At 41.5% G+C, this 12,006-nt stretch overlaps 1 protein-coding gene across 2 annotated transcripts in view; it reads right to left on the reverse strand.

Annotated features, from left to right (window-relative positions):
- The window catches only part of LOC105551000 (carboxyl-terminal PDZ ligand of neuronal nitric oxide synthase protein), a 336,582-nt gene that overhangs the window by 36,863 nt on the left and 287,713 nt on the right, over positions 1-12,006 (reverse strand). For both annotated transcript variants that reach the window (XM_011996099.1, XM_011996098.1), the window contains exon 6: positions 7,931-8,072. In XM_011996099.1, coding sequence (XP_011851489.1) covers positions 7,931-8,072 — 142 coding nt within the window. The remainder of the gene's footprint in view (positions 1-7,930; positions 8,073-12,006) is intronic.

Consider the following 12,006-nt stretch of genomic DNA (forward strand, 5'->3'; position numbering starts at 1 on the left):
AGAAGAAGAAGAGCCTACAAAGCATGCTGAAAAGCAGCTAGCAGAGTCAAGAGGGAAGGAGTGTGGAGTAGGGGTACGTCAGAAACTGCAAAGATGCACTTCATTCCAGGGCTGAGCACTACAGAGAAAGGTGGCCCTTAGGAACCCCTGCCTGGTAGCTTTAGGAATGGCTGGCAGGGCAGCAGACACCAGATCACTGGAGGTTGAAAATATATCAAGAGTGGAGAGAAAGAGTGGGACAAAATAAGAAAACAGACAGTGAGTACAGACAAGCTGTGCAAGAAGCCTGGTTACCAAGGAAAGGAGAGAGATAAGGTCATGGGTCAGAAGGAGATACAGGGACAAGAAAGGCTTAATTTTGTTCTGCTTTTAAGATAAGAAAGACCTGGCCTTATCTATCTGCAGTTGGGCAAGGAAGGCAAAGTCAGCAATAGCAGATAATTTGGGTAAAGATTCAGGAGCATGAGATAACCAGTTGCTCAAAGTTCCAGAGGAGGTGAGATGGAGGTGGAATGCAGAGGCAGGTGACAGGAGAAGGCCACTGTCCACTGAGACAGAAGATGGGGACAAGCAGGGCTGCTGAATGGTGAAGTAGCCCTGGCTGAGTTTGGGGATCAGAAATGTGTAATCGGTCTGTGGGTGGCAGTTTTCTCCAGTGCTGTTCAGTGTCACAGGGCGAAAATGAAAAAATACTACTGAGTTAAAGTGGAATTTGGGTTTAGCCAGATTGGTACAGTCAAATGAGTAAGAAGTTACAAGCTCAGTCCCAAAGTGCTTGAAATGGCCACTTTTTGCCTTGAAACCGCAACGATAACAGCTTAAACTTAAACAGCACTTACGATGCTCCAGGCACTGCACTAGTTTTATGTGTACGGGCTGAGTACCCCTACGTGAAATGCTTAGGACTACAAGTGTTTCAGATGTTAGAGTTGCCTATTTGCATATATGTGAGATATCTTAGCGATAGGACCCATGTCTAAACATGAAATCCATTTATGTTTCATATGCACCTTATATAGCCGAAGGTAATTTTATACAATTTTGTGCATGAAACAACATTTGTATACATGAAACCATCAGAAAGCAAAGGTATCAAGTGTGGAATTTTCCACTTGTGGTGTCATGTTGGTGCTCAAAAAGTTACCGATCTTGGGGCATTTCAGATTTTGGATTTTCAGATTAAGGATGCTCAACCTGTATTAACTGATTTATCATCATAACTACCCTAAGAGATAGTTACCAGGAATTGGGGGGAAGGGAGAGATGTAAGTCAAAGGATACAAAGTTGTAGGTATGTAGGATGAATGAGGCTGGAACTCTAATGTACGACATGAGGATTCTAGTTAACAATATCGTATTCACAATCTTTGCTAAGAGAGTAGATTTTAGGTGCTTTTCTCACATTAAAAAAAAAAAGTTTTATTTTCAAAAAGTTCTATTCTACCAAAAGGCTCTAGGTCCTTTCTCATGTTGGACTGTCTGCAGTTGGGGAAGGAGGGTCACCTCCAAGGGAACAGGATCTCTCCCAGGAAACCCTCTCCAGGAGGAGTGAGAGAAGCAGTATAGGTCACAACAGGGCAAGTGCCACAGGGCCAGTGGCCCCACCTGGCTCAGAGTCCCAGGGATGGCCAAGGGCAGCTGCTGCCAAATGATACAAAAGATAAAACTCCCCCAGGGAGGGAAGAGTAGTAAGAACAGGGAGGAATGAAAGACAGGCACAAAGAGGCAGAGAGGGATGAGGCACACAATGAAAGTGAGCAACATCATTGAAAGCAAAACAAGGAAAAGACGTGACAATACAGTGCTTTCCAGCTCCTCGGAGTAAACATGTTTCCTCTGCACAATGGAGGGTCTGCTGACATGTCAGGTGGACATGTCACTGGACATATCTCCACTGGAAAGATAAACATTGCACTAAATGAAAAGCTCCCAAACATGGAAAGTGAGATTCTCATAAAAAAACATCAGCCAACAGTTCCACTCTAGGCGCTCAAGGTGCCCCATTAGACAACAATCTTAGTAGAGCCAAAAATGCTCTGGGAGAAGCATTTACAGTAAGAAGAAACACATTCCTAGCAGTTTATAGACAGTGAAAACGCATATGGGGCTGTAAAAAGGAAGTGACTAATGGGCTAGGCAGTTAACAGCCTTCCTTGATAAGAAAACATTTCCAATCCCAGAACCAAATGCTAATTCCAAATGTTCAGACTCAAAGTATGTTTAGCCTCATGGCCTCGGCACTACACAATAACCAGAGGGCGTCCAGTTAATCATTTCACTTGGACCCATTATAAAATCAGTACTGGAGAGGCCTTGTCTAGCTCTCTCAGTGTACAGATGAGGTCATGTATTCTGGAGTCCGCACTGGAAAACTTAATAAACGGTAGGTACTTATAACATTAGAAAACTCGATAAACAGTGGGTACTTATAGAGAGCATATTATATGCTAGGCACTATGCTGCTTTACATACATTCTCTCACAATACCAGACAGATGAGAAAATGAAGCTCCAGAGACAGCATGAAATTTGCTGAGGATTAGCCAGCTGAAAGGTGGAAGAGTCAGGATTCAAGTCCCAGTGGTTCCAGTGCTGGAACCCAAGCCCTCAGCGGCTTCTCTAACCCACAGCTCCAGCTCTCTCTCCATCGTGCCATTCTGTCTCTTCATTTCTGTGGCTGTTAATTTTATGTGTCAACTGGGCTAGGCCACTACTGTACCAAGGTATTTGGTCAAACATTATTCTAGATGTTGCTGTGAAGGTATTTTTTAAAGTGAGATTAACATTTAAATCAGTAGAGTCTGAGCCAAGCTGATTACTCCCCCATAACGTGGGAAGACCTCATCCAATCAGTTGAAGGTCTTTTTTTTTTTTTTTTTCTTTTTTTTGAGATGGAGTTTCTTTCTTGTTGCCCCAATTGGAATGCAATGGTGCGATCTCGGCTCACTGCAACCTCCACCTCCTGGATTCAAGCAATTCTCCTGCCTCAGCCTCCTGAGTAGCTGGGATTACAGGCATGCACCACGACGCCCAGTTAATTTTTTGTAGTTTTAGTAGAGGTGGGGTTTCTTCATGTTGGTCAGACTGGTCTTGAACTCCTGACCTCAGGTGATCCGCCCGCCTCAGCCTTCCAAAGTGCTGGGATTACAGGCGTGAGCCACCACGCCCAGCCAAGTTGAAGGTCTTAACAGAGTAAATGCCGACCTACCTGGAGGCAGAGGGAATTCTGCCAGCAGCTGGCCTTCAGACTCAAACTGCAATTCTTCTCTGGATCTCCAGCCTGCCTGCCTTGCCTCTCCTACAAATTTTGGATTTACCAAGCCTCTATAGGCCCATGAGCCAATTCTTTAAAATTGGCCTCTCTCTCTGTCTCTCTCTTACTCTGTATGTCCCTAAACAATTTCCATCACCCCACAGGCCCTCTCCTCACCTACACGAGCAGGGGAGAGCTCTTGCTGTCTCCCTTTCTCTGCAGAGAGGCCCATATTATTTAACACATCCAGCCCATGCTTGATCTCCTTGCAGAGAGGAGCGCTCTGTTGGATATCTTAAACCTTGAAGAAGCTATACTGGGCCTGATGGGCTTTCCTAGAATGGACCCAGATGTTTCCTCATGTAGAATATCAATTCCATTTTTCTTAGGAAGAGTAGTATATGGAAGATGCCAAGCAGCTGAGGTCTCACGTTTAGTAATGTGATTTTTGGAAAACTATCTCCAAAAAGGTAATATAAAAGAGAGAGAAGCATAGCTGGTATGCCTGTTATTTCCAAGCTGACCATCTGTTACAATCAAGGAGTGTGACCACACTGGCCTCTATTTGTAGCCATGGTCACTGTCACCACCTTCTCATCAATACTCTGCTCAGCCTCCCAGTCTCACCTCAATTCTACCTGCTCCCCCGACACCAAGTGTCATCATTCCTCGTCAAAAGGGGTCGCTTAAAAGTTGAAATCTCTACTTAATCTCTGTTCATTTTGGCATACAGTAAGCATTTAACAAACACTTGTTGACAATGACTAAAACATATGTACTCCTTGCCACACTCACTGACTGTGTTTGTCAGTTTATTCAACAAGTCTTTACTGTGCTAGGAAGTCCCAACCCTGCCAGAGCTCACACTCCACTAAAGACAGAGGACACTATGCTATATGTCTGGTACACAGTGGACTAAATGTTAATGTTAACGGCATCAGCCAGGAGTGAAGAAAACACAGGAACCCAGAAAAAAAGGGTTTAAATTTTCTGAATGAGAGTGGGAGCTGAAAGTCAGGCTTCCCAGAAGACAGTGCTGGGCTTGAAGGATGAGTAAGATGTCTGCATGGAGGTGAAGGCAGGGACCCATGGCAGAGGGAACAGTGTTGACTGTGGCTGAAAAGTCCATGCTACTTACTATATGTTCAGGGCAGGAAAGAGCTCAGGGAACAAGGGAGGAGTGAGGGAGGTAAGACAGAAAGAAAAGGATAGGAAGTGATCCTTATGGAATCCCCACTGAGTCCCCAGGAAATCGTGAATCACATCAAACCCACTCCACCCAGCAGACTACTGCAGGGGCCAGAAGTGGCAGGCGAGAGCAGCTATCGCTGCAAAAGGGAAATAAGATCTAGCCCTTGGTGTTGTTTACATAAAATGCTATCCAGGTGGTTCTCTCCACCTGGCCAGACCATATAACCCTGACCTCTGTGGCCAGCAGCTGAGTGACAGGTTCTGATTAAGTACTTGGAGATTAGATTAAATTCCTCTGACGGTTGTTCTGTGATAATAAGTGTTCAAACGCTCAACCTCTGAGCACCCTCTCTGTGTCCAACCCCTTTCACTCCAGGAACAGGTGTCTTCATCGGAGAAAATACCGTTTCCATTTTTGGTTAACCTTTCTTTGTACATGTGTATACTGGCTGCCAATGTGACTGTGGGTTTACAAGCTTTTGAGAGTTAGGATGTGGCTCTCCACCAACTAGGCCACCAACAGGGCATGGACATGACCAAAGAAGAGTTAACAATGTAAGACTTCAATCTTCTCCAGCTAGCAGTTCTTACGGCAAATCCTCCAATTCAGAAATGAGCAGATTGGCCTCGTTCTTTGAGCTAAGCAACCAGCTAGAGGTCTGATGTGTCCTCCATATTAGGTTTATAGGAAACTGTCACCATTACGCTCTAAAAATTGACCAGCGGAGATATGTAAAATATTTGCCAAAGTCTACCTCTAGCTCTTTGTTTTATCTCTAAGCCCTAGATCACAGAGATGGAAAAATTTTAAGGTTTACATCACATTAGTACTATGGCCTGCTATAAACTGAGACTGGCCAAGAGTACATGACAAAATGCAAGGCTCCATCTGTGTGATCATATTTTATGAGTCAAGATCACTGAGATGCTGTCATTAGTAATAGAATGTCATTACTTAACAGAAATGAGTAAGCCAAAAGAGAAGTAAAGTAATTCCCTGTAGTCACATAGAAACTGAGCACTAGGATGAAAATAATGTCAGGTTTTGAAGATTTATAACTAATATATATCCAAAGTATAAAGGCTGTAAAAGCACAGTGAAAAGTCAATCTTCCTGCCACCTCAGCCACCCAGTTCCTTTCCCCAGGATGAACCAGTTACCAGTTTCTTGTGTACTATTCTGGAGATATTCCATGCATAAGACATGTGTGTGTGTCCTTGCATGTGTACACATATATACCTACATATACGCACACATTTAAACCTATGCATTTTTAATACAATTGGTAGCATGTCATACCCATAATTCTATTTTTTTTCCTTTTTTCACAATTCCAAACTTTGACGTTTTTAAGTAAGCAACATATCTTGAAGACGGCTTTAAATCAGTTCATAGAGAACTAACTCATTCTTCTTAACGGTTGTGCAGTATTCCATTATTCATACCATATTGTAATTTATTTAAAAGTCTCCTCTTGCTGTTTCTGATCCTTTGGTTCTATAACAAATTCTTTGCTATGTAACCTTACATCGAAATCATTTCATACCTGTATGGGTCTACCTTTAGGATTAATTCTTAGAAGCGAATTTGAAGGAAATTTGGGGGTCAAAAGGCATATGAATTTTCAAATTTAATAAGGATTTCCACATTTTTCTCCATAGGAATTCTCCCTCTATCATATGCTAAACTTGCAAACACATCTGGGTCTGTATATGAGTTTCTATTCTGATCCATTTGGGCACTTATTTGAACATGTGTTTTACCTATTATAAGCACAGTTTTACCTGTTATAGCTTTATCATGTCTTTTCATAAGTAGAAAGCCACTCCTCCTCTGCTATCATTCATCTTTTCCAGAATTTTTTTCTATTCTTGTTTTTTAAATTTTCACATATTTACTTAAAAATAATAATAGCATACATGTATGTGGTGCATACTCTGTGCCAAGCACCAGGCTCGGCATTTTAAAAGTATCAGTTTATCTAATTATGTCAATAATTCTGAAGTACACAGTACTGCTATTTCTGTTTTTCAGAAGAGTAAACAGTAAATTAACGCTCAGAGAGGTTATGGAACTTGCCCAAGATTGCACAGGCAGCGACTGGTGCAGCTACAATGCGTAGCAAGGGTCTTCTCTCTGAGCCACTTTGCAATGCTGCCATTTGCAGGCTAGGGTTTCTTTTGTTGTTTTTTAACTTTTTGAGTGGGATGCTTAATTCATTTGACTTTCATGATTTGTCATCTGTTAACGTAAATAACTAAACCTTTGAATTTTCCTCTGAGCACTGCTTTAGCTATATCCCATGGGTTTTGAATACTGTAGCTTATTGTGGTGCCTCTTCTGCTGTTAGAAATCTGTACTGTCATGTTAAATTTATAGATTAACAAAGGGAGAATTAACATTTTTATGACATTGAGCTTTCCTATCCAAGAATATGCCATGCCTTTCCATTTGTTTAAGATTTTTTTCAGAGGAAACATAAGTATCTTATTTTCTTAATTGTTATTTTAAAAGATTTTTTCCTCCACTATGACTTCTAACCAGCTGTTCTTGGAATATATGAAAATCACAGATACATCTGTATGTTTTATTTAACTTTGACTTTCTAGCTGAATTCTCTTATTATTTCTAATAGTTCTCAGTTTATTTTCTTGGGTTTCCCATGTTAAATATGAACACAAGCAATATATTTTTTTTACCTGCTCTTTTTCTTGCCCATACTTCATTTTTTCACATTTATTGTCTCCTTTTTTTTTTTTTTTTTTTTTTGAGGCAGTCTAGCTCTGTAGCCCAGGCTACAGTATGGTGGCACAATCTTGGCTCACTGCAACTTCTGCCTCCTGGGTTCAAGCAATTCTCCTGCTTCAGCCTTCCAAGTAGCTGGGACTATAGGCATGTACCACCATACCTGGCTAATTTTTGTATTTTTAGTAGAGGTAGGGATTCGCCATGTTGGCCAGGCTGGTCTTGAACTCCTGGGCTCAAGTGATCTGCCCATCTCAGCCTCCCAAAGTGCTAGGATTAACAGACGTGAGCCACCTCGCCCGGCTTCTTTCCTGACTTTTAATGAGGCTTGAAAGTTGGGGATATTAAAATACTATCCACATTGAGGGCTTATAGAACTACAGAAGTTAGAAATTTAATAAAACAAACTAGGTAATTATAAATTTATGTTCTTTGTAATTTGTTTTATGGGGGTGCTTTTTTACTGAAATTTTCTTTGAAGTCAGATTTGGGAGCATAGCAGCTCTACCTCTCCCTGATATCCAGTTTAAATACTTCCTCATTTAATAATTTAAACATCTTTAATTTCTGTTATAAAAGTAATACATGTTCCTTAAAGAGAATCTAGAATATAGAGAGAAACGGAAAAAATAAAATGTTTCTTAAAATGAGTTCACAGCCCGGGGCTCGGGGCAGTGATCCACCGGAGCCTACTGTGTGCACTGCCTCCCCACCCACATCCCCAGAAGCCGCAATACCTACCTGGGTCCCCTGAGCTGTTGCTGTTCCTCTCACTCTCTCCATCTTCCTGACCATCTGCATTCTGCTGCGTGTGCTGCAGGCTCAGCTTGTGGCAGACCTCAAAGGCCTGCCCTACCGTCCGAACAATTCTCATAGCTTGGCTCTGGGAAGGAGAAAGGAGAAGAACAGGGTGGGTGAGGATGTGCAAGGGGCATGTGGACAGAAACTCATGCAGCAGCAAAGGAAAGAGACAGAAAAATCTAAAGTTGCTCAGATATGCACATACAAACGAGTGCAAAGACATTTTCCCTTCCTGAAATACTCCAGAAAACAGAAACTGTCACCACAGTTCTGAAATAATCAGTCAACTGAAAGGACAGATAGCAAATATGCCAATTATGGACTTAGCCCCAATTCTTCCCTCCCATGGGTAACACAAGTAGTCAATATGCTTCAGAATCTTTTGCCAACCATGATCAAATGTTCAATGGGTCCATCAAACTAAGAGGAACTCGGCTATCATTTTTTTCTTTTTTGAATGCTGCTGCAAATGTTGAGTTTTCCTGGACCTCCTACAGAGCAAGGGCAGTGGTAACATGAGGCTTGGAAGCCATGGCCTAAACAGCAGAAACCAATGAAAGCTCAGCACCCAGCTCCTCTGGAACACTACTAGTTGGCAGCCAACTAAATCTAAGGTAAGCCTTGCCCAGACTTACTCCAAAGACCTCATGTGCTTGTGTCTGTCCTGTGGCTCCTTCCTTTCTTTTCTTTTGGTATTTAATCTCTTGTTTTAAGAACCCAAGAAGGGAACTTGACCCTAGTTCCCAGTATTCCACCGTTTAACTAGGAGAGGAGAGACAGGACAAAGAAGCCTTATGTAGAGTCTTAGGCCACCCATGCAGACTGTGAGGAAGAGCCACATGCAGGGGTTCCAGGGCATGGCCTCAAAGGTGGATAACTGATTATGGTTTGATGATGTCAGCTTTTTCTTTCTTTCAAGGACAGAAATGAGTGATATGGTTTATTTAGAGTTTCAGAGCTCAGGCTGGGAAGGGCTCAGCACACTGCTTCTCTTACTTCAGTGGACCTCAAGCATCCCACCACCACGGGCTACAATTTAATCTAATTGTGATTGTCACCCTATACTCAAGTCTAACATTAATCATGTTTTGGATGATCTCACTTCAGGTCAGCCATGGCCACCTGTTGACATCATATAGTCCATCAATCACATCCAACCCCCCCAGGTAATGGCAGCAATCAAGTAGGGCTTTTCATCAGCATGTGGTAGCTGGTATTACATTACGTAACTCATATCCAGTGTTTTGATAAGCCTAGGAGGCCTTGTTGAAGGTAGTTAAAAAAAAATCAGCTAATTGTAATATGAAATGCATAAATGAAGCTCATATTACAATGAGTTCATCTTTCTCATTACTATCTTCATGAACTCCTAGGGACCTTGGAACCCTGTGTATGGAACAACTGCTGTAGTCCATTCTTTGCTGGGTATAACTTCTAAAATTGCTTTTCCTCAAGCCTGGAGTCATTTCTACGTTCCTTCTGTTTATTTCAGGCCAGAGCATCCATATAAATGTGAAAAGGCATCTTGACTGATTATCATCTACATGTCAATTTGAGATCTCAAGTCAACTCTACTGCTCCTTATATTCTTCAGTTCAAATCTCCTCCTAGAAGTAACTGTTTCACAGCTCTAACCTTTCTTAGCCATTATACTAACTCCAGGGATATTCTCCATTGGTCTCTCACCTGGAGCATGCTGACACTTCTGGGAGATAAGAACCTTAAGCGAAGCATGAGGAGATGGGTAACTTCTGTGGGGTCCACCATCACCCAGTGGTGAATCAGAACCTTTGTTTTCTATGTCTACCCTTAATTTCCTCCTGTGTCCACAAGACAGGCTTAGGCCCCTTCTCATACTGTAGGCCTACAGTGTGTAAGAGATGACTCTTCTATCTGCACAGGAAGTTGAGAAGCAGTAGGCATCAGTCCTAAGCAAGAAGCCCCTACACTTCCCACTCCCAAAGCACACAAAAAGGTGTGATTTAGAAGACACAGTCCCTAACAAATGTGGGCTAGGAAGCTAATAAATGTAGCATTCTACATTTCCGTTAGCCATCAAGCTGTGCTATGCTTAGGAGGCTGTGCCAGGAAGCTTAACTCTCAGGTGAAAAGGGAGAAGAAAAGGCTTCTACGTCCAAAAGTGTTATTCCCCTAGGCTTTGAGACCTTTTGGTTCCTATTCCTTTTATGAGAGTAAGAGCAGACTGCCTATGGTTAATAATCTCCAGCAAAGCTCATTACTAGTTTACTAAACCTTAGGTATGACCTTATTCTGCCTACCACGTATACCCAGTGTCCACTATACAGAAACTTTCCTCTACTTTCTTCTCTGACTTTTGGGAATTTTGCTCCCCCAGGTATCTTTACAAGAGGTAAAAAAGGTAAATGTTTTAGGTTGTAACAATAAAATAATGTAAGTCTAAATGATATGTAGAGATTAAGTGTTTAATTCCATACTTTCTTCTCTTACATGAATTAACCCAGATATCTCATACTGAATAAATATCTGTTAAGACTGAGTTAGTCTTTTCCCATCGGTATCATTTCCAGGGTACAGACCCAGCTTCCCCCTTTAAAATACAGTTATGTAGGAAATTCCAAATTCACTACTGAGTTTGTTCCTATAACATCTCAGGTTTTCCTAAGGAGGACGTGTTATAAATTCCATCATCTCTGTAAATCACAGATATTTCCTTTAACCAGCTTTTAAGATGATATTAAAAATTTAAAGATCCTCAAACAAATGTCCCTGATCTATGGGATTAGACAGGGGTAGGAATCCAATTTCTAAATTTATCTTTGGAAGGAATCCCTCAGATTGAAATAAGAGGATAAAGGTGGTGGGAGAATGACTTCACAGAGGACCTGTATTTCTCAGGCATCACAAGATGACAATGGATGATGGGATATGCCCAGAACTGAGCATCTTAAGGATGCAGACTCCAGCTCAAATCTTTATTCTGCCACCTTTATCAAGCACAAACATGTGGAACATACTCACATGTTCAACCATCTATAAGCCCAAAGTGGCTATAAGGAAGTGGGCTGGTTTTAATGCTTAATATTGATAACACTTCATTTTTACATTTTACTAGTATTTTTACCTAGCATTAGCAGCTGACCCTAATCTCTACCTGATTCCCCTGAAAAAGTAGAAAATGCAGACTTTAGGTTTACTGGTCCTGCCTTCCCCATTCTGGAAAGGGCATCCCATCCTTCAGCCTCCCATTTCCTTCCTATCCTCCCTCCATCAGTTGTTCTCTATAGTATTTCTGTAATTGCACTGAAAAACTGAACATATGATAGCACCTACCACAGTGCCTGGCACACAGTAAATGCTCAAGAAATGTTTTATCCTGACTATGGAATTCACTGCGCCAAGAGGCAATTAAGACAGAAAAGAAAAAGCAGTGCAGGAAAGGTGGAACTATTTTTATCATAATAGAAACATGAAGTGACTAAGGGAATCACCTCTTATGTATGCATGCTAACATCCAAAAGGCTGTGCAGCAGATAGCATAGCCTCCACCATAGCATCAGACGTAAATTCCTGAGCCAAATGGATCTTTGGTCTGAAGTAGTATGATAGTTTCTATATGTGAGGAAATTGTTGCATTAAGAGTTCTAGATCTGCACACTGAATGGTAAACAGTTTAATAATTAAATTAATAAATTAAATAAAATGGTTTAATTTATCCTTTATTTTACTCCTTTAATGTGCAAGTTACAATCCTATTCACAGTAAAAGGACACAGTAGCATGTTTTATAAAGAGTCCTCTGCACTGGAACACATAATCAAGCTACTTTAACTGTTTTACAGAATGACTACATACATACACATAAAAGAATTGCCCTTCCTATCTACCACTCCAGGAGTCAGAAGGGGCTAAACAGCTCCTCACTGTACTCATAAACGGCTATGTGAGTTCTGATGTCCCTGACCTTTTAGGCTCTCCTTGCTTCACCATTAAAAAGTCTACTTTTAGAGGATTCTATATGGAGACCTCGTTAGGGAG

Source organism: Mandrillus leucophaeus, unplaced genomic scaffold, assembly GCF_000951045.1.
Source record: "Mandrillus leucophaeus isolate KB7577 unplaced genomic scaffold, Mleu.le_1.0 Scaffold502, whole genome shotgun sequence".
Classification (NCBI taxonomy): Eukaryota; Metazoa; Chordata; class Mammalia; order Primates; family Cercopithecidae; genus Mandrillus; species Mandrillus leucophaeus.